We start from the raw sequence: 27,592 nt of genomic DNA, 5'->3' as shown, positions 1-27,592 counted from the left end.
ATAGAGCCGGTTGGGGGAAGGCTGAGACACTTTCTTTCAACTTGGGAGGAGAATGTCAGCGATCGTTGGGTGCTAGACATTGTGGCCAATGGTTATGTCATCGATTTTGTTGTGGTGCCTCCAGATTCGGGGGTACGTCCCACTCCTCTGCCTACAGGAGGGTGGCGGAGAAAGGCATTGTTGGACGGAGTCCGGGACTTGCTGGTCAAAGGGGCCATTTCCCGCGTTCCACTGGAAGAAAGGGGTCAGGGCACTTATTCGGTCTTATTTCCTGTTCAGAAAGTATCAGGGGGGTTTCGACCTGTGCTCAATCTGAAGGAAGTGAATGCTTGGATCAGGACGGTGCATTTCCGCATGCTGTCTATTCAGACTATCTTTCCATTGGTCAGTCAAGGGGACTTTCTGGTGTCACGGGATCTGCAGGATGCTTACCTGCACGTGCCTGTGGCAAGGTCGTCGCAGAGGTTCCTGAGGTTTGCTGTGGATCAGGAGCACTATCAGTTTTGCGTTCTACCTTTCGGCCTCAAGTCTTCTCCTCGGATTTTTACGAAGGTGCAGGCCCTCCTGGTGGCTTTGCTACATTCAGAAGGGGTGTTTATTCATCCATATCTGGACGACATCTTGATCCATGCTCCCTCGCGGGCCCTGTTGCAGAGGCAGGTGGCCCAAGTTGTGGTGGTCCTGCAAAACCACAGGTTTTTAATCAACTGGGAGAAGTCAGATTTAGTTCCGTCCCAGGATCTGGTTTTTCTAGGGGCTCGGTTTCGGACTCTTCTTGGCTTGGTGACAGTGTCAGAAAAGAGGTTAGGTGTACTCCAATCCATGGTGAGGAAAGTGGTGTTACAGGCTGCCCCCGTGCTCTTCTATGGTTGCGTCTGCAAGGTCATTTGGCGTCTGTGATATTTCTGGTCCCTTGGGCACGTTTCCATCTGCTGTGCTTGATGACATGGTTCTTGAGAAGGTGGGCGCCAGGGTCTGGGTCTCTGAGGACCAGGGTTCCGGGGTCCGGATTGATTCGCAGGGAGTTGAGATGGTGGTCAGATGCAGATCATCTTCGGGTAGGGGTTTCTTTGTCTCCTCTGAGCCCGGCGGTGGTGACTACGGGTGCCAGCCTCTCCGGATGGGGTGCTTGGATGGGGTCGGCACAGATTCAGGGGTGCTGGTCCCCGCTGGAGGCCAATCGGTCGTCGAAATGGCGCGAGTTGAGGGCTGTATTGTTGGCTCTGATCCATTTCCAGGTGTCCCTGAAGGGAGCGGCGGTTCTTGTCCGGACGGACAACTTAGTGGCCAAGGCTTATGTCAACCGACAGGGGGGGATCAGGTCAAGGGCTTTGTTCAGTCTGGCCAGGAGGATTTTTGTGTGGGCTCAGGAGTGGGTTCCTTCTCTCAGGGCTACGTACATTCGGGGGGTGGTCAATGTTCGGGCGGATCTGCTGAGCAGGGTGATTCCTTCCTCTCAACTTTTCTCCCTCCGGAAGTCACTGTTTCTTCATCTGGTTCGGCTCTGGGGTCTTCCAGTGCTGGATGTGTTTGCGTCCGCAGAAAACGCGAAGCTAGATCGTTTCTGCGCCCGGTTTTGGTGTCCCCAAGCCTGGGAGGTGGACGGGATGTTGTGTCCTTGGCCGAGGGGCCTTTTGTATGCATTCCCGCCGTTTCAGCTACTCAGGTCTTTTCTGTTGAGGGTGCGGCTTCTGGGGGCCAGGGTTATCCTGATTGCACCCCATTGGCCGCGGGCGAATTGGTTCCCATTACTGCGGCTGATGGCAGCCGGGCGGATGTGGCCTCTTCCTCTTTGTCCGTCGCCCCTGGAGTTTCCCTGCCTCCCGATGGAGTCATTGAGGAGGTTACACTTGACATCCTGGAAGTTGAGCGCCGGGGTTTGACGGGTCTGGGGGTTCCAGTGGCTTTGAGTTCTACTTTACTGGCTTCCAGACGGAGCTCCACTTTACTTTCCTATGGTAGGCAGTGGAGGGTTTTTTCTTCTTGGTGCTTAAGACATGAATTGGATCCTTCCTGTGCGTCTATCTTTGAGGTGATGCAGTTCTTGCAGGACGGTGCACAGTTAGGGTTGTCGTGGCGTCTCTGCGGGTACAGTGGGCAGCTATTCAGGCCTTTAGAGGTCCGTGGCATAATCTTCCGGATGAGGGTCGTTTGATGCCTAGATTTTTTCAGGGGCTTCTTAATTTATTTCCTCGCCCTGTACGTTCTTTTCCTTCTTGGGATCTTTCTTTGGTTATGGATGTTTTAACAGATGCCCCTTTTGAACCTCTGGGGGACTGTGATTTACGCCATCTTTCCTTAAAGACGTTCTTTTTGGTGGCCATTACTTCGGCTCGCCGTTTAGGGGAATTGGGGGCCTTGGCCTGTTCTTTTTGTAAATTTCGGTCCGGCCCGTAAAGGGGAGAAGCCTTCCACGGCTTCCTTGAGTCGGTGGGTGAGATCATTGATTCTGTTGGCTTATTCCTTGAAAGGGGTGGTTCCTCCTCAGGGGATTCAGGGTCGGTCTACCAGGGGTATGGCGGCTACGGTGGCGGAGCTTCAGGGGACTTCAGTGGTGTCCGTCTCCTGTGTGTTTCTTGCTATGTCTCATTGGTTTGAAAGGAAGGCGAGGGAGGGACGGGAGGTAATGCGTCCATTTTCTTGCGATAATGGCATTACTCCTAGTCCTACTCCCTCGCCTTCCTTTCCTTTCCCTCCCGCCCTCCCGATACGGACTGTCTGAGTTGCTACTTGGGCTTGGTTTTTGTACAGGAGGGGGTAGGGGCGGGGGGGGTTTAAAAGGGGAAGGTAGGGTCTAGGGGGAGGCAGGAGGCCTCATTGGTTTGAAAGGAAGGCGAGGGAGTAGGACTAGGAGTAATGCCATTATCGCAAGAAAATGGACGCATTTCTGCACTCACCCATCAACAAATGCATGCACTCACTCACTCGTCTGTCCGTCCAACCCTTGATTCATTAACACAGTCAGCCACGCATCCGTCCACACACAAACTCACTTATCAATGAAGAACCTTAATTTATGAAATAACCAAATCTATTGCATTTGCCTACTTTTCAGGTCAAGCGCGCAAGCTCTGACATCTTGTAATCTATTTGTAGGTTTTTAACCACGCCCACCGCGTGTCCATCTCCATCACTCATTCTTGGGCTTGACTTTCAAAAGTTGTTTATCATCATTGTAAATGTTTTACGTTTTTTCCTCCTTGGGGCAGTTTTGTCACTGCCTTGACCATCGACCCAGTTACATGGATAATAGCACGTTTGCCGATACGTTTGACTGCGAGCAAACATTTTTCCTTTCGTGTCTCTTCTTTGCGCTCAGTTTGGTGGCGACTGTGGCACTTTGAATCGGCTTGCTTATGTCAACTGTTTTACTTTTCAGTTTCAATTTATGTGGCAAGAAAAGTTCAGTTAGCAATTTACAACGCTAATAGCTCTAACTTGTTCCTCCGACGAGCCAGCGAGCATGCTTTGACGTAGGCTTTTAAAAATCCTCTTCTTGGGTGCCACGGGTCCTCACAAAAGCCAGTGTGAGGCACCATTCAAAATGTGTAGAGTTAAAGGAGCCGACATTACGACTCGAGAAGCGAAACTATTGTGGTGCAGCCTGTCCTAGATCATGACCAACAGCTAATTTTACTCTTCTATAATTTCATGTCACTTCTGAGTCCTCCTGTTGTTTCTTTTTGTGACAACAAGTGTTTCATCAATGTACTAGATTACAACAATCATTATAAACTGGTTGTATTTTAAAGGGTTTTCTAAGATGAACTTAGTAAACTAAATCACCCTGACATTATGTGGAACGTTTTTTCCTGGCACCACAGACAGCGACCGAGAAACTGTACTCTGGTTTCTCTTCAAACCAAATAAATCTTTTGCCTTTTAAAAAAGATTTCCATGGAGAGGAACATTTAAGAGTTTCACTCATTTTTTTAAAGCTCTGCCAAGTGCAGGGTTACCTTTATTTAGTAAACAAAAATATAACTATATAGTAGACAGATTGATTATTTGCTGGTTCCTCAAGTGCTACAGCAACATCTTTTATTAGCCGTCAACGCGCTTTTGGGGAGTGATTCATACTGTGATGCGTTTAACTTATAGTCCTGTTACATGACGGATAAGATGGATGCATGCTGCACAAAAAACTCCAGATCATCTGAAAGTTTTCACTACCATGTTGGAAGCAGCCATATACTAGGTAAGGAAGGATCAATTGGTAAATGAAACATATAACTATCCAATCTGGGTTTTATTTCTGGATCAGCTCTTGCTTCTCCTTACTCATTGATTACTGAGATTTTATTCAAACCCCATGGTGGCTTAATGGTAAAGATGTGTTAAAGTATACATTTAAAACATATATACATATGTAAAATGTACATATATTTATATCAGCCCACAGTCTAACAGCCGACTTTGAAACTGGTGAATAAAGTTTGAATCCTGCACAATTAAATTCCTGCAATCCTGGGAAAAATCATGTAATAAACCCTTGCCTAAAAACCACAAGCAATAGCAAAGCCAGTAGGTCCTACTTATGCAAAATCTATTGGCTTTGTCTATGCTATTTCTTACCTATGTACAGCAGCATGGCTGCTACGCAACATGGTTGAAAGTAAAAAAAAAAAAAAAAGTGCTATATTGAACCATGCTGCACAGCTGTACAACACAGCAAAAAGATTGACAAAGCCAATAGGTCTCATATAGGTGAGACCTATTAGCTTTATTAGTGCTTTGGGAAAAAAGCGCTATCATGAGGCTAGCGCTAGACATGTCTAATTTATTCATTAGGTCAAGTGCTTTGACCTGTTGTAATCTATCTGTGGGCTTTTAACCATGCCCAGAGCACGCCCATCACTATCACTCGTTCATGGACTTGCCTTTCAAAAATCCTTTTATCATCATTGGTAAATGCTTTACATTTGTCCCTCCTTGGGGCGGTTTTGTTACCACCTTGGGCACCGACCCAATTACATGGATAATTGCAAGTCTGTCGACACATCTGACTGCGGGCAAACTTATTTTTCCTTTTGTATCTCTCCTTCGCGCTCGTGCTCATGGCGATTTTGGCACTTTGAAACAGCTCGCTTATGTCAACTGTTTTACTTTTCATTTTCAATTTATGTGGCAAGTCAAGTCCAGTTAGGAACTTACAATGCTAATAGCTCGAGCAAGCACGAGACCCATTGCATTGCAAAGCTTGTTTATATTTACAGTTAACATCTACGCCACTATCTGCTTACACAACAAGCTTTGGTTCAATATACATTAAAATAATTCAAGCTGTACAGATAGTGCAGGCTTTGTGAAATACATAGAATACATGTTGAAGCCATCCACGGGACCGCAAGACAAGGTTTACTATCACTGCCAAAGGGGAACATTTTAGGTTTCAAAGGAGGGATGGACCAATCCGATTACTTGAACATGTGAACTTTAGAGACTTAAGCAACCAGTGTTCTAAATATTCAGCTACATGAGAGAAAAGAAGTACTCAGAGGACAGATGGTGATGCACAACAAGGGTGCGCCGGGAAACGAGGAAAAATGATGACCGAGTATTTTTTAAGAAGCATCAATGAGGTGTCTGAACCCCCTTAGAGTTTGCCTTTTTCCACTTACTGGAGCATTTAACGATCCCACACTCAGAATCAACACCAGAAAAGCAGGTGAGGTGTACACCCCTGCAACCAGAATGACTCGCTGCAGACCATATAGCAAAGAAGTTCTTTTTGCTGGGGGAGCAATGACAGTGATGCTTACCAATAGGAACATCATGGTACTCAGAAATGGAGCCGTCATGCCCTAAAGCGAAAAATCAGCCCTCTAAAGGGAAAATGCCTTTGTCATCCAAATGACACCTCTTAGTGGACATCCTGCCACACTCCCTCGAGTCGCCCTGCTCACCAAAGTACAACTTCAATCACGTGAAACCTTATGAGGAAGGGAAAAGGGGCTACTTAACCCTCCGGATTTGGCCTTGGGTGGGCTAGGAGTTTAAGGGATGGACCTTGGGTGGGGTGAGAGGTTAAGGGACGGGGCTTGGGCGGGGTGAGAGGTTAAGGGATGGACCTTGGGCGGGGTGAGAGGTTAAGGGACGGGGCTTGGGCGGGGTGAGAGGTTAAGGGATGGGGCTTGGGTTCGGTAGGAGGGAATCATTTGATTGCATTGAAGAAAATGCTTTTTTGCAAGAGCCATGTGCCCAACCAGCTCAATCTAACTCGATAAAAGTATGAAGCCACGTTTTGTCCAAGGAACTCACTGAAGAGGTCCAGTGTTTGGGAGTCAAAAAGACAAAATTGTATTATTCATGCTTTAAGGATAAAGCGGCCTGGCAGTTAGAAATGCTGACTGGTTATGTTGAAAAATCAGAAGCTACGAAACAGAATGTCACCATATAACATATATAATTATAGAATATTAACTGAACCATCAGCACATCCTAAACTGGGATATGTAAACAAAGAGCACAGCAAGACAGACTGTGCAATCCACTTTGGTGGAGAAACAAAATGGATGAGCGCAGGTGATCTGGAACACATAAATGGGCCCGGATCAAAGGAAGAAACTGTATAAACAAGAAAATAAACAAAACCGTTTACAGTATAAGGGACGAGGCGTACTATTTTTAAACAATATGTATTACAAGTACAAAAGAGGCAAATTTAACGACACCAGTAAAAAAACGACAAAAATGAAAATGTTCCAAAAAGGTGAAAGACAAAAAATGTGTGTAAAAGCAACCACTATTTTACAGTGAAAAGAAACGGCGAGACGTACCATAACGTAGAGCGCCTGACAGGACCGGGAGTAACCACTGGGCCAAGCCTCAAGAATGATAATGTTATCTGAGTCGAGTTGCTTGTTCTCGATGCAATTACTTTGTGATGTCACAGTGATTGTGAGGTCACGTTTTCTGTCACTGCTGCTAAGGTGAGGGGTTTTAAAGACGTAAAACCAAAGCCCAGGGAACTGTAAATTAAAGACGGTGTTGAACTTTATAGGCCTCGCTAAAATTAGGATCAGTGTATTGGGGTCCTAGCTTCCCCATGGGGCAGATGGAACAAGTTATGTACCAGCGAGGGTATATGCGAGATCAGATAGCTGTCCCAGTATCCTTTTACAGATTATTGTCAAACTGATGTTGGACTGACAAAAACGAAGTGGAAAGTTGTACTATACTGTCCATGGTCCTGCCTGGGCTTGCTTTAACGAGGCCCAGATGCCTATGGGCTACCAGAAGTGCTATAATCAACAGAACTTCCAAAGTGTTGACATGTTTAATGCATCTGTGAAAATGTACAATAAGTGTTAAGTAAATATGTGGATTCTTGAGGTCACTTTGTCTACTTAGACACCATTAAGAACCAGAGGTTACCTCATCTTGTCCACGTGGCTTAACTTCTCATAGAAACCGACGACAGACAGGGCTTCTCCATTGTTCCCGAAACAAATATTGGAGGCGCTACTTGTTTTATTCATAGCATATGTTAGATGCAGGTTGATTTTGAAAGCATATTATTCAGTTCTCTCAATTAATACACAAAAAGCAGGACTTCTAAACTCAGGATAGAAGAGATAAGCTCACAACCAGCAAATTGGCACCAATGAATATTGTGAATAGTTCTGTGAGTTTATGTGCCTCCGTCACAAACAAAGAAAATCCCCTGAGAAGAGACTAAGGCCCGTATTTATACTTTTTTTGCGCCGCATTTGCGTCGTTTTTTGACGCAAAAACGGCGCAAACTTGCAAAATGCCATTGTATTTTGTAGGTTTGCGCCGTTTTGCGTCAAAAAGCGGCGCAAATGCGGCGCTAAAAAAAGTATAAATACGGGCCTAAATCCACACGTAAATGCCACTTTATTGGCGCTCAGTGGTAGCACTGCAGGGTGGCGTGTGGCTCCAGAAGGTGATCCTTCTCGAAGAGACCTTTTACAATATGGGGGACCACTCCACCCAGTAGGAATCCCATGTCCTTACCACTGAGAATCGAGTCCTGATAACTCCCGAACATTAGAGACTCTTGCCCGGCTGCAATGGCATTGACGTTCAGATACCTTACAGCAACATTATAGTGCTCATTGGTCTGTTAGCAGTAGGACCCTCAGAAAAGCTGCCGAGAAAGAACACCAATGCTTGGGCTCTGTGTGTGGCCAAGGCAGGAGCCAGCTGAATACAATACCCATCACTTTCAACCACATCCCGAATGGCACCAAATGTGCATGTGAGCAGACACTTGTTCCATTGCTTCCCCGGGTGAATTCTGAAGAGAATGTGGCTCAAAGGTTCCTTTCACGCCTCAAATCTCAATGAATGTAGTCATCAATCCAACGACACTTAACTCAATCTTTCCATTGTTCCATCTACCCAGCCATCCTTCTCTTCGTTGTGCACTCCTTTGCCATGAATACTAACTTTACTACATCCTTGCTCCTCTCATCCTCCTCTCACTCCATCTTTCCGTCCATGTATCCCTCCACCTATCCTTTTCTACACCCTGCCTTCCATCCATTCATCCTTGCGTCCATCCAGCCTCCCCATCTGTTCATCCCTCCATCACTCCCTATTTACCTTCCTCTCGTCTTTCTTTCCTTCCATGTTCTTGTGTTTCATTTGTTCTACCACCCCGAAGCCACCTCAAGATGGAGACTGTACTAGAAGTGTATCTACACACTTAGCTCCTCTACAAATGTCCATTTTGAGGTCTCTCCTGCCAGAGAGCACAAGCTGTCTGGTTGCAAAAGCCCTATTTTGGAGTTACCAAGAACGTTGAATGGGATTTCAGCAGGCCCATTGCTTCCCATTATTTAACACTCATTTGCTTGCTGCTTGGTCAATAGTATCCCATCCTCTGCATCTGTTTGTCCCTCCCCTGACCATAACCTTTTTACCATCCTTTTGATTGATTGACATACCCTTCCACTGCTCACTTTTAGGGAACCACTATTTTCTCTTTAGCAAAACACTCCATAAGAGTACCCATGTTTTGCAGTTCTTGCCCTCGTGTGCTTCTCCACCTTGCTCCATGCTGCTGACTTTCTCATACACTTCTCTCTCTCATGTGTGCCTCTCCCAAATTTCCCTGCACTACATGTATTTCACTTCAACGTGTGCTTCTCCCCCGGACCGTGTTGCTCTCTCCCTCATTAACTTATTTCCCCCCCTAACCTGCTCCACTGCTCCTGTTTCCCCACCACTCAGATCCTTTCTTATTTTGCTCTTTCACACAAAAAATTAAAAAAAATTCACTGATTCAAGTGGTCTGCCATTACAGATCCCCCCAAAAAATATAAGGACTCCTGCCTCATTGTCTATGTGCAGGTAAGCATGGTGACGCCTGCACACACTCACAGAATGACACGACTAGCAACAGCAGTCGTGTTGTGCGCACAGATTTTTTTGTGTGACTTTGCCATGCTGCAAAGCTGATGCAGCTCAGTATGTGCAAACAATATTGGCAAAGCTAATACATTCAAAGGGTGAGAACTATTGGTATGCCAATGTTTATTATGAAGGTTCTGTTAGTTAGGCTTTGATACATGAGAGTATCTTAAATGGAAAAAAAATGATTTGTATGTAGTTGGGTGCAAACTAAGGTGGCATGGTGTGCAAAATAAAAACGGACATAGATGCAGCCCCAAGTAATCACCAGTGGCTGAGATTAATTCAAACATCCTTTCCATCACTTTTTTGAATACTTCAATGAGCTTACCTAAATTATAGAAGGTTTGGGAAAATCGTGTAGACTGGGGATGCCATTGCAGATCCTGGCTGCATAGCTGGAGAAAGCCACGTGACCAAGTCATATTAAAACAAAAAGCAAGGTTGAGAGCATCTCTCCATATGAACAGTAGTCATAAAAGAGGTCCTCTAAAACTTACAAATAAACGGATCACAGTCAACACTTGAAAAGTGGAAAACATCCAATCAAGGCTAATAAGAAGCTTCCTAAATCACAAGAACAGAATGTTACCAGGTCAGATGGGCCACAGTAAGCACACAGCAGCAATACTGTTCCATGCAAAATTCAACTGCTAGAAAATGAATAACATGTGCCATGGAGGTCATACAAGTCAAAACAATGCAATAGTGAAAAATCAGTATAAAATAGAGGGCAGCACAAGCACATGACAGATCTTTAGAATCCAATGACTCTGACCACTAAGATACAGGACCTACCACCACTAAATAGTGGCTATTGAGCAGCGAAAAACATCTGCATCATAAACAAGGGTTGGCAAAGCAATATGTATGGTTCATAAATGCCTCATCAGCCATTGATGGGTTGAGGCACTCAAATCATCGTACATTCATCTGTGTCACTCATGCATCCATTCATTCACTCACTCACTCACTGATGTGTCGTCAATGTGTAGCCATAGTTAGGACCTAGTAACCAAATGGAGAGTGGTTTTATGTATGGTAATAACTTTGGCGTGGTTGACGAACTGTCACAAAACTTTCCAAAAAAATACATTGATCCACTCACATACTTACACAACCTGAATACACATGTACAAACTCAACAACTGTTGAAATCCAAGAATAAAAGCAGAAAAAAGAAAACATGCTGCCGCCTAACCATGGCAGGCATATGCTTGCTGTAACTTATAAAGTAAAATGAAGCAGCAGGAGGCCATACTGAAATGGTATTTTACTTTGTGTTTATTTGCTTTAAAGTTCCAGCATGGCTGCCGTGTTTAGAACAACGTGTTCGCCTTCTAAGAATCAAGAAACAATGATACACTATGGACAATACTATTCAAAGATGGTTGTCTTGTTTAGATTCAGTAGCCATGCAGGATGCAGTGCACTAAAAATTAAATGAATGGCAAGCGAGTCGACTGTTCCTTCATATCAAGAAGGCAACTGCTGAAGTGGGCTGTCCCAGTGCTTCATTCTCTCCTTGATGGAAGACAGACCCAGACCAGTGCAGATGAGTGATATGTATGTGTATATATATATATATATATATATATATATATATACACACATACATACATACACATATATATGTGTGTGTATAGTTAGGACCTAGTTACTATAGAAAGAGCATTTTTGGGTTTGCTGATAACTTTGGTGAGTTACTTGGTAAAGGTTCTGGAAATTACTATAACTGTTGAATTTCAATGTTTATGTTTTTTTAGTTTAAAATGCTATGCTTAAACTGATATTTTAACCTACCTATCATGTCACTTTAACATTTGGATTTTTCATTGAATTACTGAGGTTGTTTTTTATGCAAAGTCCCTCTAGGACCTTCCTCTCCACATACAAGACCAACAAGTTCAGGGTACCACTACTAAGTCCCCTTATACATTTTATTTTTTAGGACAGGAGGGACCAGGTCCCATGGTCCTAAAATAGCAGCCGCAACATTTCTCTTCATGCTGCAGCAAGTTAATCAGAGTGCAAGCTCCACAGGAGAAAGGCAGTCGAAGTGGGAAAAGGCCCATTGGCAAACAGATCACTATTATTTGAAGGTGCATGATTACTGGACTATCACAAGCCTCCCACAAACCCAACCATCCAGCTATACAATGTTATTGAACCTTCATTTCTCAAAAACTACTGAACTGATTTTCACCATATCACAAAAAGCATGCTTTATGTGCTTTATGAACCAAGATCTAGACTTTTTCCAAATCAGATGTAACTTGTTTCAGCAGTTTTTACAGCATCTCTGTTCAATTTTCCTAAAGAAAACTACATAAGGAAATTGTGTTTTGTCGCCTCGCCTCCCTTTCTTGGCTGCCGCTTGATCACCCTGAAACTTTCCATGAAGGAGCTGAGTTGGATGAACTTTTTTTGGAAAGCTTCATGAAGCTTCGTCAAATGGCACCAACGTTATTAGCAAACCAAAAAAACGCTCTTCCTATGGTAACTAGATCCTGACTACAACTACACAGTTTGCCTTTCCAAAATTGCACCCACTATTTCCTGAGACTTTTATCTTATCCAACGTATGCTTGCTAATATGGCTTTTTTCTTTCTCAACATACATTTATGTAAACTTTTTCAATTTACATGTCAAAAGATTTTGCTTTGATTAATACAAGCATACCATAATTACAGACCAGTATTATTGGGGCAATTTCTATTACGCAATCAACGTGGCGAACAAATAACACCAGTCTTCTGAATGACAGGCTGACACTGGTTGTGCTATGTCAGTGTTTATCACTGAACAATGTTTGTACACTGATAATTTGTAGACTTGTAATCGCTCATGAACAAGGCACTCCACCAGCAAGCAATGGCTATACACTACACTGTTGCCACCATGAATGCCAATAAATGACACCCCTGAAACCTCGAAAATATATGTTTATGTGTTTTAATGATTTTTTTACTACAAGGTCCAGACAGACAAATAAGCCTGCCACACATTCCAAAGAGATTATACCAAGTATTATTATTGTGCAAATCTTCATCCCTTGAGTTTGGCAAAGGTGGTAAATCAACACAAAAAGCCCTGCCTACTAAGATAATCTATGAGATTGATGCAACAAAATACATGCACATCTTCTACCTGCAGCTTTTTAATGGTCACGAAGCAAAATCATTAAAATACCACACTAATCTGTGAGATTTTATTTAACTGAATACCTATGTACAGGCTTTAGCAGCGTAACAACATCCACCCTTAACATCTATTTGCTTTTAACTCATGCTTTTCACAATACACATATCAGGCCTACTCGTTTTGCCTTAACTTGTCATTATAAACAAATCAAACGTATTTAATCAGCTGAACCAATAAGGTCTACAGCCTTTACCACTCCCTTGACAACATAACCAACAAAGGCCTACTGATGTGTATAAACTGGAAACCACCATGCATAAAGTTATAAAATTATAAACATATACAAAATGGCAGTTGGCAATACAATATAAAACATTTTTTTCAAAATGCCCTAACAAGGATTATCACAGGGAAAATCTTCTGCCCACAGGGTTGGTCAGAGGAGGTGACCACCACCAAATTCTTGCCTTCTACATTAATCTTGGAGATTTCACGTAACAAGGTACATGCCACAAAACACACGAGTGAATTGGGATAGCCTGCATGTAGTTTTAATCACAGGATCCCACAGAAACTTGGCAAAAACTATTTTCCCTCTCTGATATATGAATTCACAATACGTTCTCTTTGTAAGCTTTATCAGCTAGGGATATACTCAGTCTGAACGAGGAGGGAAACAAGCAATAAGGCATGTGACTAATGATGGTTGAGTGCCCCACATCCTAAGAGAAGGCTCTCTCTCTTCGGAAACGTTTTGGGACTTTCAGACTTGTGTTTTGGTTTGCTATAGTCTTGTATGTCTTCTGGTATGTCTTGGAGGATATGTGGCGAACCCCCCCATCCCCCCCAAGAGATGTCATGTAACAAAATACCTCTTGACAGGCTTTAATACAAAGTAATAACAATCCACTCCTAAATGCATATTGACTTTTAACATATGCTTTCCACAATAAATATGGCAGGCTTACCTACCGTATCATAACTTTTGTACAAATCATGCTTAGAGCTTTGATTATTTGCTTGCCATCATAACAAACTCAATCATGCTGTTGTGAGTATGAGCTTTCCCACAAGGCAAAAAGTGCAATACAAGCACTCTTTTTAAGTGGAAGCACTCAACTTCTGCCATATCAAATGTCAAGGTAACAAGGGGGAGCGGAGCCTAAGTTCCTATCTGAAAGCTCTGTTTTCTGTTGGTCACAAAAGGTCAAGGCAGACCTAGAAAACATACACCTATCTTGAAGCAAGCATTCATGGTGCCAGTCCATTCATGTCCAAAGCCAACACTTTCAGCAAAATTAGCCTGTTCAACATGCACCTGGCCCACAAGCAAATCCTGAACACCAGTCGTCCCATTACAAAAAACTGATCCCAAGTTAAAAGCTCGACAGAATGTTGGCGCACCAAAGATTCAGAGGAGACGTAGCTAATTTTGTATACGTTGAGGTGTTCCAGGCAACAGCATACAAACCAAGTATGATGTATGATAATGAGTCCAAACCAGATACATACTTCAACACAACAGACATTTGCTGAAAGACGTCCTCATTATGGTACTCTCTCTACAAACTCTAGTTGAGAAAAATCTTGCCTAAGCAAGACCTTCCCCTGATAAGCATAATCTTCCCAAGAATGACACACCATAAGACATGAAGACATCGGCATAGCGCTGACATGTACACAGGGTGACATTACTACAGGGTAACATGATTTGGGAATAGGGCGGACAGTCATTACTGCTGGATTTGACTTCAGCAAAGAGTGGGTTGACTTGCCGCTAAACTTGATGAATTCATCATAGAGCAGGATAACATTTAGAAATACCCAAAACGTAGCTTTTAACATATGAGCTGTATTTGCTCATTGGCGTAGCCATGGGTTAGAAGGAAGGGCACGAAGCTATCCCAGATGGTGCACTGACAGCACAGGAAACAATGCGACATTAACATAATAGATTATATATCAATAGAGGGTGAACGTTTCCTTCATTAAAAAAGGCTGTACTTACAACCTATGAGTGTTAATAGGTGGTACATATTACCCTCTCTACATACTTCCTTCTTAAGGTAGTTAAAATACAGAAAGTCAGCATAAGAATGTCAACATGTCCTTCCTGTGGTAATTAATGGCAGTCTGCTCTATGGTGATGTATCTTTATTTAAGCTATTCATAGAGCGCAATTTCAGAAACAGGCATCTTAAACGTGTTTGACAGTAATATCGATACAGCCCCATGCCCGTGTCTTCATGTGCTCTAGTGATGTCACCCGCACTTTGTTGATGTAATCAAGCTAATGCTAGCAGAAGGTGACACACTGGCATGGGGCCACTTGTGACGGGAATGACAATGATGTGCTGTCATTCTGCCTCTGCAGCTGTTATCTTGCCTACACCGATGCATGGGGTTGCCTATGTCACTACATGCCACTCTGATGACAACACAGCGAGGTCACCGTGCTCCCAGCACGAGACCTTCCTCTGCTCACCATCCAGCTCCGAAGCGTACTGGCTCTCGAAGTCATCGTCCTCCACTCCGTACAGATCATAATCATCCATTGCTAGGCGAGAGCTGCCGTCACGGCGCCGACTGCGCACGCGCACAACTCATGCCTGCGCGAGTGTCCGCAACCAAAGCTCCCGCCAAAACTCGCGCTATGGACATGGAAAGAGGGCAAGTCTATGGATTTCCTAGAAGCTGACATGAGTGTTGCATACTCAGGCGGCCACATTGAACTGGAGAGTTTCGATATACTGTCCATCGGAACTTTAGAAACCCTGTGTAAATTGTTCAAATGCCACAAAAACTGCATGAAAGGAAGAATAACTATGAATAAAACTATGTGTCTAACCGAAGCGTGTATGTTAGCGCTATACATTCATATACACTTTTTAAATTTAAATAATTCTCACAATAATGAATACGTCCAATATTATTAGGATTTTGCAGTAGAGTTTGCTATTTTGGTATTTAAACAACCACTTCAGAGTGGAAAGGGGCTTTTTTATTCGTCCTTTTTTGATGTCCTTGAAAATATGTTTTTGTTTGTATTAACCCCGCTGTGGTACGACAAGAATCCTATTGGTCAAGGGTTTGTTTAGTCATATCCGTCTCGTAGCTTTGTTGTGTATTTTCCTGGGTCACACAGACATGTTCCTCCCAATAGACATCGTATATACGAGCTTGTTTGGTGAGTAGGAGCCTATTATGGCCCTGCTGAAACTCCTATTGAAGAGTCTGATTCCTCTTCTAGACCCTTTCCCAGCTCGGGGACTTTATGCCTGACCCTAGTATGTCTGCCCCATTGCAGTCCATTTGACACGCGAAGCCAGTAGCTGTCAACGGGGATGCAAGTAAGATCTCCCCAGCCTTTAGTGAACATTAAAGTTCCGGTGCGTACAGTAACGGTCGTGGATCGTCTAGAATCGGTTAGTAAATGAACGCCGTTTTACTGCTCTAGCTCTTACCCACATTGATATACTGTCAAACGTCACAGTAGATTTACATTGCATTGTAATGCATTTATATAGCTCTTTCCACTTCGGAGGAAGCGTTGAAGGCGTTCTTAGGCTGGCACCACGCTGATCAAGAACCCAGATTACTCAATATACGGTTATTGGTTATTGCTGACTGTTTATAGGCATTATGGTGTGCGCTCAAGCAAGCCATTACATGCATTACCTCCCCCGCCACCCCAGTTTATACTGCGGTGGATTCAATCACTAGGAGTTATCTTTCATTATTAATTAGGAGTATGTATATGAGTTCATGCAAATGGTTAACCTGATGCGCAACAGGAGATTAAGCATTGTTAAATTGCAGGGACATGACTTTCAAGGAAGGAGAGGTTGTGATATTTGAAATAAATTATGGGCAATTAAAAAATACGTTGATAAAGATTAAAGCAACATGCATGTGAGTCTGAGAAAGTTGTCCTCAGAGAGAGGGGCATGAAAAGATGGTGGAAGTTGGAGAAGAGTGGCATCTGAAAGACAAAGGAAAGGCAGCAATCATAATTTTGGATTAGCCACCAGATTTCATGCTGGATTTTTAGAAATACAGAGTACTTTTTGAGGTAGCATGCAATTCGAGGATGCAAGTCGGTAGAAAGAAACATTTGAATGTGAAGATAGTGCTATATTAATTACTTTTGTTAGGCAGTCAGGCCCGTGTGTGCACTTTATGTCTTGCGGTCCACCATTCCATGAAACTTAACTTAATGCAGTCTTTATTCATAAATGATTTAGTAGTGCAATGTTTCAGAAAGTAGTTTTCAACCATGTACTGTTTTGTCATAAGGCAAATAGTCTGTCCACAGCTAGGCTGCTGTTAAACCACTGTTTGTAAACCACTGTTTCAGTAAGGATAGTTGATCAGTCCAGGGGTTGGAAGCATAAAGTAATGGCTGGATGCATATATAGGGAAATGTTGATAGTTTTAGGCTGCTCTCAAAGGAAGCAGTACAATCAGGGTTATAGCAACATGAGAAAATAAATGGGTAGCTAAAGTAAACATCAAATAAGTATGTTCTGCAAACGTCGAAGTGGAAGTTGTTTGATATTCATTCTCATGTTTGTCTCACAAGTATTAATTAAGAAGGCAAAGTGAGATCCATTTTATGTGCTTCTCATTTGACAATGCACAAGATCGGTGGTGAGGAGAATTTCTCCAGACAGTGGAAGTGGATTACCTGCATTCCTGTGGTTGGATAGTGGCAATACAGACACCTGGATGATAGAGAGACAAATTGTAGAAATTCAGTGAAGACTTTGTTTGCAAGAGGCTGCTGATTAAACTTCCGGAAGTACTGCAGTTCGGAAGATGGAGGGTGGGTCTGCAGAGTCTGTTGTTTAAAATGGCAGGGACTCTTTAGGAGAGGCCCAGCCTTTTCTCTTTATTGATCACAATTTCAGTTGATCTGATGACAGATAAGCTCACACCTGTTTGTGCTTCTGTTGTGGGTACTCTAGTCCGGAGACTATCTTGCTGTGAAGGGCATCAGTACACAAAGGCTGTGTCTGGAGTGCAACCTGGAATATGTTATCCCATAACCATTCCTATAAAAAGGAAACAAAGGAAAAGCCATAACATAAGTGAAGATCGTCAAAAGCACTTGAAGGCCAAAACGGAAAGGAAAAAAATATGTCAATTTCTGGGGCACATTTTCTGAAAATTATAATCCCACACATGGGGAAAAATCATTTAGAGTTATTCAAGTAAAGAAGAGCACATTGTTGACATGGCCTTCAATTTTTAATACTTGCCCACTCAACTGGAACACAAAAGCCCACAGGGTGTCAAAATAGACAACAGAGAGGTGAAGAATACAAATACAAAAATGATTATCTCAAAACACATCACCAGCGTTTGTATTTCTTAACATCTTTTTGCATTTAAATATTCACTTTACTGCATTCTCTGTCTCTCGGCGAATGGGTTGCGCATGAAACTAGTGTACATCACAAGGACACCATGTCTTGCCAAGTGAAGAGATTAAGGGTCCGATTATAAGTTCGGCAGTTGAACCGCCCGAACTCCAATACGGCGGTGGGGAGGCAGCCATAAAACAGGCGGCCTCAGCACCGTCGCATTACGATGTTTCCACCGGGCTGACCGGCGGAACCAGTGAGGCGGAATTGATTTTTGCTCCCTCAGGGAGTCTAGGTCAAGGCAGTTGCACACAGCACCCTCAGAATGTTCACTGTCTGCCTTAGCAGACAGTGCGCATTCCAAGGGTAGTGACAGTGGGGCCCTTGCACTGCCCACAACATGGTCATGTGAATTGCAGGGGCCCCCCTGTGGCTCCCAACTCTGCCTTTCCACCAGTCTTTTCATGGCAGGGACCCCGCCATCAAAAGGCTGGTGGAAAAGAAAGTCGTGATCAGCACAGCAGTGCTGAGCTCGGCACTGCCTTGGTTAACCATGACTTTCACCACCGCCAATCCGTTGGGATCCCTGATCCCGGCTGAGATGGCTGCCTCCTTGCGGTCTGACCGCCAAGATTGTAATCTGGCAGTCAGACCGCCACAGCAGGTTTTGCGGACCTAGGACTGCAAAACTCGTAATGAGGCCCTAAGTGCTGCACTTAGGCTGCACATGCAAAACATGAGGGTAAAACCATACCAGGGTCACTAAGGAAGCAATATAAGAACTCTCAATTATTGCCCGTTATAAACACATACCCATATCCTGATGTTGTACAGACAACCCAGTTAACAGTACGGACAATATCAAATTAATATCCAGCATGAAAACAACAGAGAAAAAACTGGAACAACACATAGGCAAATAAATTGAGTAAAATGTGAATTGTAAAGCTAAGCTACCTCACTCACATGGATAACCTTAATCTTTACTGTCATGATTGAGATATCAATCAGCTTTTTTTCCTGTAAGGAATGATAATAATACAGAGCTCAATAGGGATAATTAGGGATAATTTTCAAAGTCAGTTTTTAATTACTGCTGGGTCTGGGACCAGGATCACTTAGCCCTGATTTCTCCTTTCTCTGTCATAGGAATACCTTTAAGTATCTCAAGAGGTTGAACGGTATTAGCCAGAAAGACAGCCTGATGTGTTACAAGTAACGTGTCCAGCAGGCACTGCAGACGTTGACTGTCTATCAAATATAGCAGACATTGTGAGTGAAGTCTATAGTTTGCATGCCAGGTCGAGATAGACATGGTGTACAAACCCTATAGCTGTTAACTGCGTGGAGTAGTGAAATATTCACACACTGAATCTAGACTCCTCTTGGCCTTTACAAGTCATCTAGGCCTATGAAAACAACAGAAATTCAGAAATTTGTATCTGATCGGTCTGATGAAAGTGCAATGCCTAATGTCAGGCACTGCATAAAAGGGGAGGCACCTTGCCTAGTACATGATAATCTGAAACATATGGAGAAAACTTAGAGTGGGACTGTTACATTACTATCATGCACCTGATCATTCTTCTTCTGTGGGACTGTTCTTATAAGTGGGGGTCAAATAACTGTCTTCTGGTTCTTCTGGAGTATCTGTAACTAAGCGTCATATAATGTAATTCCCAGCAATATCACTTAAAGTGATTTTATGGTGTCAAGAGTTGTGGTCAACCCACACAGGGACATTTGGAAGTTAGTTATTTTACCTTGTGCAATGAGTGAGCCATTGCTGAGTGCTCAGACTCATAGTCTCTTGACTGTCCAGGCCCTACTGCTCAGATGTGCATAGCCAGCCCCGGATTTCCTACTTGAGTTTGCATTGAAAGAGTGGGAGCCGCTTGAACCGCACAGCTTCTTTTTGTCTGCATAGCCCATTGGAACTGCGTTGCGCAATAAACCCCCTTTCACCCTGGTCGACCATCTCCTGAGCCACACCGGCCCACCCGATGTCCTACAGAGATCACAGCCCACTGGCCACTACACCACCAGCGCTAAAGTCTGCGAGAGGTTGGTGGTGGAATGAGACTGCCTCCTGTCTGGTGGCATAAGTAAGTTCAGGGAAACTTATTGACCACCTCAGTATTGCTGTGGTCCATTGAGAACCCTGACACAGCATGTGACGTGATGTGTGTACTTCGGCACCTTTACCCGAAACCACCACCAGCTGTGAAAAATGCTAATGAATAATGCCCAAAGGTGGCTGCAGAGTTGCAGTGCTTTTACTGTGTTCGCTTGTTTACTCAGCTGGACATTGGTTTGTCGAGAACAATTTGCACTTGCTTACTGAGTCAGCGTTGACTAGGCATATATGTCAGAAAATAGTAAATACAGTCTTAAACACAATGATCTGTACAATAATGTAAAACACAATACTCTGTCCAAAACCTTTCCTGGTTTTCTCTGGAAATAACAGCAATATTAATCGCATGTCATTGGTAATAAAAATGTATATTAATGCTTCATTGTTATAGAAAATGATGCATAAATGATTATGCAACTCTGCAAAGAGTAGCTTCCAAGTAGTGTATGCATCTGCTGGCCATAGAATCTTCCACCACTGTTGCTTGAATTATTACACATAATTAGAAATGTCTAAAACAATTTCAAAGAATTCTGGTCTTCTAATGACTAGCCAGTATAAAAACAACACTACGTGTTCCACAATACAATGTGCTGTTGCTTAAAAAGATAGTACTAACTGAAATTCTTAAACCATGGGGCGGAGGTACTACTTGACCGTGGCGTATCGCAGTCCTGCCTTGTCTACCATAATGCTGCTGCAAGGAAAAAGACTGCCTTTACAGCGCATTGCGAGAAGTAACATGAATATGTCCTGACTGACTCATAAGCCAATCATGAGCACTTCAGCTGTTTTAAGGCCATTTCCAGGAGAATCACAGAATGGGTTTTGTTTTTGTAATGTGTCTCATTGCATTGACTTAATCGTTTTGTTGTGGACAGATAAAGTGGCACAAACAAGTTATTCAAATATCACACAAAAACAAAACCATGTAGCTGTCACACATGTAAGTTGTCTGAAGACTTGAGGCCTATTCAGAAACTTCATTTTGCAGTACTTAAGTAGTATTATTCATGTACAACAAAATGCTAATCACAAATTTACTTGCTGAGACCGCCACATCTTTGATATTTTCTGTTCGGAGAACACCACCAATGGGGCAGAAATCTCTGCACATGTAGTTTAAATGTGGGAAGGACCAGGGAGAGTGGATTAAAAAGGGATTACTTAGACCCTCATTCTGAGTCTGGTGGTCTTAAGACTGCCAGACTCGCAGTGGCTGCTTGACCACCACCATAGTGGTGGTCCGACCGCCACATTACAACTGTGGCGGAGTCACCACGGTCGGACCGCTGACACCACCAGGTTGCCGCCAGTGGACAGTCTGGTGGTCTCAATCCGCCAGGGCAGTGCTGCTTGCAGCGCTGCCCTGGGGATTACGAGTCCCCTTTCCGCCAGCCTTTGCATGGCGGTAGTCCTGCCATGCAAAGGCTGGCGGAAAGTGGGTGCCGGGGGCCTCTGCAGTGCCCATGCACTTTGCATGGGCACTGCAGGGGCCCCCATGGACAGCCCTGTCACGCTTTCCACTGCCTGAATTATGGGCTATGTTTCATGACAAGTTGCTGCTTATGTTTTTTTAACAGCTGGATTTGTGTTTAGAAAGTCCTCTCACTTTTCAGTCAGGGAAAGAAAAGTAATGTGAATTATGTGACAGTCGGGCTAAGGTACAGGGAGTATGAAAGGAAAAGCTGTAAGGTGTCATTTTTTGCAACACACAACAAAATGCTAGTACCTGTATATGAACTGTACAGATTCAGCAGCCAAGAAAGCAAAAATGAACCTCATTTATTTGTATTTCTAAAGTGTGATAGAAACAATTTTAATAGGATCAAAATAAATTAGGACACTTTACTTGGCTTTAGCACAAATGATAAATGATCACTCAAACCTGATTTGCACACATTGTCATTTGTGTGCAATGCAGTTTTATCTGTTAAATGTATGTCTGTGCAAATTTAGTATGCATTTCAAAGGAAAACGTTCTGTCTGTAAATGACAGTGCACTACAACACGATGATCTAGTTACATTAAAAAAACATTGCCCACAATGGCTTTATGTGGACAGGTAGAAATGCAAGGATCTGAAGGACAATTTTGAAAGCGCACAGATGTTTAGATGGGCTGGGGTTGCCAGCCAGATATTAAGAAATCCTACAAGGCAGCCCAGCTCCACATTTTATTTTGAGCTGCCCCTACATGAAACTGAGTGCCTCTGGATCCATATGGATGCGACAGTAATGAACCACGTTCCATGGCCCGTTCTGTGGTTTCCCAAACAAGCAAGACCCCCAGTTTTATATTACTCTGATCTCTTAAAACCGAAAATTGCAGTATAGGACTCGTCTCTAGAAGTACATTTCTGACCACCTTTCCCTCTGCATACATAGACTTGACAATAGGTTTTTCTAGAGGAGACTTTGAACAGTGGTCAGAAGGCGGTGCAGAATTCTACGTGACCTGTTTCATGGGGCTAACATCAAGCCCTTTAATCAATGAATTGAAGTTGTAAGTGTTTTATACATGATGATGGTTGCTTGCACAGGTTTTTCTTTAATTCTGAAAATCAATAAAATGTAATTGAGGAAAAGAAACCGCCTGCCAGATGTCCATTAAAGCTAGGCCGTGAAAGTTTGCCATTCTGAAATTTGGGTTTTGGTTCTAAAAAGTTGGGAACCACTGAGTTAACATTACATTACGTCTAAACATTTATTAGAAAGTAAACATTTATTTACAATAATTAAACACAACTTTTAATTCATTTTACAACATATTAAAGTTAAAAATGCCAGTGAGGGTGGTTTTATTTTGGTTGAAAATTAATATTGATAAATTAATGTACGTATTTAAATTATTTAACCATTTATTTTCAAGAGTTTCTGTGCTCTAATATTTTATTTCATTAGCTATAGGGTACAAAATAATTATTTTAAAAATGTATATATTTATTTCTTACATTAAAATTTTGAAATTAAAAATGTAATTTAAAAAATAAATAAACTTTATTGGTGATATCCACCTACGTGTGAAACGTTAGTATTAGTAACCTTTTTCTAGTAAATTCAATCTTCAGTCTTCTCATCCCCTGAACTGAGGGGGTGGAGGCATGTAAGTCTATACGTAGGTGTAAATCTATACCTGAAAATGCTAAATAGCAAGAAAATTTACACATGGAGTAAATTTACACCTGTAAATTTACCTTTGTGAATAAGGCTGTTTGTTGTAATACATTTCAGTTTGCGTTTATGTAAAAAGGCTTTTAATATGTTTTAGTGTGATATGTGCAAGGCTTAAATGTCATTAACAGAGCGTATGAAACTGTGTATTTCCAGCCTGCCCCCTAAATAAATGTTTCACCCACCCATCCTTTATCAAAAACCACTGATAATTGAAGTGGTATTGCATTTTCTTTTGGGGGGGAAGGGTGTGCAAACAATTCAACATTAATTCTTAGTAGAACTGACACATTTTAGAATTATCATCTTTAAAGGGCATAGAAAGTAATTCTATTTCAGGATTGGAGGCAAGGATTAGGCTGTCTCTCTTCACTTTATTTTCAACCAGCAGCCTTTGATAAACATCAATAGGATCAACAGTATCAGAATTCTTTTTATGCAGAGGCCAACCAATCCAGGAACACCGTCCCCTTTAAGAGCCTCTCCTGACATTCGTTCCTCCTCTTTCTTCGCTGCTCCAGCAGGCGTAAAGATAAGTGCTTCACCTGTGTTTTATAACTGTGCTTATGCCTGAATGGTGTTTTGTGCAACTGTGTGTGTGTTACAAGCGCATTTCTGACTGTATTTCAGCTGCGGGAACGCACGTCGCTCCTTCGCTGCCGCTTTCTTCACCTATATCAGGCGCGACGCGGTCAACCGACCGCTAGAGGGCCACGCACCTTCTTCTCATGCTTAGTGCGCTCTGCCCCCCGCGCGACCTGTGTCAATTTCACTCATCATTTTCAGAGTGAAAGGCCTCCTCACCTCCAGGGCAGCCCCAAGCATCTTTAGATATGGCACACAAACGCCCTCATGAACCAGGGGTGGACCTGGATGGATTTAGAAGGCTAAAGAAAGCTTTTATGGAGTTCCATCCTCCGCCTAAATCTCCCTCTCCTCTTCCCAGTACCTCCAAGTCCCCCCTGCAGCGGGGAGTGGGTCTGACTCCCCTTCAGCTACAGATGGGGAGGGTGATGGGGAATATTCTAGGCCTTGGCAACCATCTGCTACTTCTTTCTCCCTTTTGGAGGGCCGTAAGTCAGATAAAGAACAATCTCTATCACTCTTGGATATGCTGGATCCTGACGAGCTCTTACACCCTCGATCTACTCAGTGGTCGCCGGCCCCAAAAGTCGCGCTCAATGTGGCAAGCCACCTCAAAGAAACCCTAGACAAAGAAGTCTGGAACTGCTTAAGAGCAGAATGCCCCTTTCCCTCTTTGGAGGGTAAGGTTGCCACTACTCAGGACATTGACCCAAAGTTGGCCACCCTTTTGGCAAAATTCGTGAGGTATCCCAAAAAAGGGATCGACCGGTCCTGGTGTTCATGTCAAGACAAGTTGTTGGACGTTGCCAGTCCCCTCACGAAAACCTTAGACACGGCAAGATGCCAGGGCTTCTGGCACTCTCATATCCCCCGACGCTCTGTCCGGCTGGGCCGAATGGGCCATTATTTTCCTAAGGAATGCAAATTGCACTATATCTACAGAGGCGATAATCCCTTCTAATCAAGATTGACCCCAAATTAGGGGATCTAGCATCCTTGGAGGCTGTCCCCAACGCCCAAGGGGGTCTGTTTGGGGAACCTTTCATTCGGGAACCACTAAAGTTTGTCAACACTTTTACTTCCCTCGATAAGATCCAGACATCAATGAAGCAGGCTCTTCTCACCTCGTGTTTTTGCCAGTGCAAATCGGGGTAGGGGGCGCTCGACCGGCAGAGGTACCATCCAAGCCTCCAACGGACAAGGAACTCGTCGAAGGCAGTGGCAAGATTCAACCCATTTTGGGACCTTCTACCCCACCAGGGGATACCCACGCCAGAGAAGCTCCAGGAGAGGCTTCAGAAACAGGGCCTCCAAAAACTCTACCCAAGGTGAGTGTGCAATCCCCTTCTGGACTCAGGTTGGGGGGCAGGTTGCCAAGGTTTCTCCACAATTGGGAACAGCTGATGTCAGATGCCTGGGTCTTGCAGACAGTCTAGGGGTTCCACATAGAGTTTTACGGTTCCCCAATTCAGATGTCGAGGCCACATCCTCCTAATTTTTCTTCCTTTCAAGCGACTCTGGTGGATACAGAGATTTCCCAACTCTTGAAAAAAAGGGTGGTCATTCCAACCCTGTTTCAGCCCTTCAGATTCGTCAGCAATCTCTTCCTCGTGGAAAAGACAGATGGGGGTAAACGCCTGGTAATAAATCTCAAAGAAGTCAACGAGTGGCTGGTTTGCCACCACTTCAAAATGGAAGGGATCCACCTTCTCAGAGATCTCCTAAAAGTGAGTGAATGGTGCATCTGGATCTAAAGGACGCCTACCTTCCCATGTTTCCTCCCCACAGGCGTTTGCTCCAGTTCCAATGGAAAGGTAAAACCTTCAAATTCACTTCTCTCCCCTTTGGTCTATCCTCCGGTCTGTGGTGCTTCACCAAGGTCTTGAAGCCGTTGGTGGAACATCTTCGAGCTCAGGGGATCAGGATGCTCGTTTATCTGGATGACATCCTTCTATTAAATCAATGTCCCAGGAGATTAGTGGGATATCTGCAACATGCCATCTCCCTGCTCGAATCCCTCAAATCCATGGTCAATGATTCAAAATCTTCCCTACTTCCATCCCAGTCCATACAGTTTCTAGGCTTTGTTGTGGACTCGGTCCAAGCCACCCTCAGTCTTCCATCTCTGAAATTAGCAAAATCAAGCACGAACTGAAAAGGACCTTTGCCAAACCCAAAACATCGTTGCGACAGATAACTGGAATTGTAGGCCTCCTATCCTCCTCCATACAGGCCATTTTCCAGGGCCTACTGCATTATCGCGCCCGGCAGAGACTCAAGATTTCTCACCTGAAAAAAGGTCTCACTTATTCACAATCAGTTCCCCTTTCGTAGGAGACCATGGAAGAGCTGAGGTGGTGATCTCGCACATTGAAGCCTGGAATGGCCCTGCCATTTTCGGATTCTAACCATATCTAGTCATCGAATCGGACGCCAGCGGCTCAAGCTGGGGGGCCCAGTGCGAGATTACTCTACAAGAGGAAGCTAGTCATCCGAGGAAAAATACCTTCACATCAACTGCCTGGAACTCATGGCGGGGTCTTATGCAGTGAAATGCTTGACCAAGGACAAGGTCCAGTGTTGCGTTCTGTTGAAGATGGACAGCGTAGCAGCAGTCACCTACATAAACCATCTAGAGGAAACGAAATTGGAAACCCTATCAAATCTGGCACACGATTTCTCGGCCTATTGCCTAGACAACCACATTTTATTGATGGTGGAATACCTCACGGGGAAGTCAGATCAAGTGGCGGATTGGAATTCCTGCCACTGGAGGGATGTCAGCCTGTGGCAATTACACCCGCAGGTGTTTCAGGAGATACAATCCTGCCGGGGTCCTTTCATAATGGACCTATTCACCTTGCATCTGGATCATCAGCTAGCCCGATATTGCAGCTGGAAACCGGACCCCTTGGCGGCGGCAGCAGATGCGTTCCTACAAGATTGGAGCCGGGAGAATGGGTATGCATTTCCCCCATTTGCCATAATCCTGAGACTAGCAGCTTAAACTCAGAGGCAGATGGCATACTCGGTGGTAGTCCCCCCATTTGGAGATCTCAAGTTTGGTTTCCATTTCTGATGGAACTTTCTTGGGATTTTCCACTCCGTCTACCCCTCTTTCCAGAAATCCTGCTCGATCCACAAGAGAATCACCACCACCTTGTGATGGAAAGTTGTCTCCATCTCATGGCCTGGAGGATTTCAGGGAAAGATGAAAATCCTGGGCATTTCGCAAGAGGCTGCAACCCTACTCACAAAGTCATGGGTGGACAGTACCAATAAAAGGTACAGATAGGCCTGGACAAGATGGCTCGGTTGGTGTCATCTTTGACATCTTGATCCCATGGGGACAGACATTGTCCATAGCTCGAATTTTTTGGCATCCCTCGTATCTAATGGGTTAGCCTACAGATCCATCAATACCTTTCTTTCTGCCGTCTGTGCGGGCCCTGTTCCTGTGGAGGGAAGGCGCGTCTGTGAGCATCCCCATGTCTGCAAACTCCTCAGGGGCATCAGGTTGTCCTTTCTCCGTGCCCTAGATACTCAACTCTTTGGGATGTTTACAAGGTACTTTGATTATTCAGGTCATGGCTATCTAATAAGTATTTGTCAGGAAAACAGATGTCGGTAAAGTTAGCTACCCTGCTGTGTCTGGTTTCATGTCGTCGGATTTCTGATGTTGGAGCATTGGATATTACTGGCAGAGTCTTTGCCCCCGATGGGGTGACATTTCATATTTCTAGAAGAACCAAATGTAATTTCAGAATTGTCTTTTATCCTAGTTTCCGGACAAACCCAAAATTAT

At 43.7% G+C, this 27,592-nt stretch overlaps 2 protein-coding genes and 1 non-coding gene across 4 annotated transcripts in view; 2 read left to right on the top strand and 1 right to left on the bottom strand.

Moving 5' to 3' along the window:
* The window catches only part of CHTF18 (chromosome transmission fidelity factor 18), a 330,765-nt gene extending 315,605 nt beyond the window's left edge, over window positions 1–15,160 (bottom strand). The window contains exon 1 of the mRNA XM_069209815.1: window positions 15,012–15,160. Within this exon, the coding sequence (XP_069065916.1) occupies window positions 15,012–15,081 (70 nt within the window). The 5' untranslated portion in view covers window positions 15,082–15,160. The remainder of the gene's footprint in view (window positions 1–15,011) is intronic.
* LOC138262555 (U5 spliceosomal RNA) lies at window positions 3,842–3,957 on the top strand. The gene has a single exon (XR_011199260.1). It is a non-coding gene; the product is annotated as a U5 spliceosomal RNA (small nuclear RNA).
* Window positions 15,161–15,609: 449 nt separating the features above from the next.
* The window catches only part of RPUSD1 (RNA pseudouridine synthase domain containing 1), a 35,054-nt gene continuing 23,071 nt past the window's right edge, over window positions 15,610–27,592 (top strand). The window contains exon 1 of one of the 2 annotated variants that reach the window (XM_069209812.1): window positions 15,610–15,951. The gene's annotated coding sequence lies outside the window, so the exon portion shown is untranslated. The remainder of the gene's footprint in view (window positions 15,952–27,592) is intronic. The other variant, XM_069209813.1, reaches the window with a different exon arrangement.

This window comes from Pleurodeles waltl, chromosome 10 (genome assembly GCF_031143425.1).
Source record: "Pleurodeles waltl isolate 20211129_DDA chromosome 10, aPleWal1.hap1.20221129, whole genome shotgun sequence".
Lineage (NCBI taxonomy): Eukaryota > Metazoa > Chordata > Amphibia > Caudata > Salamandridae > Pleurodeles > Pleurodeles waltl.
This window is presented reverse-complemented; position numbering and strand designations above follow the sequence as displayed.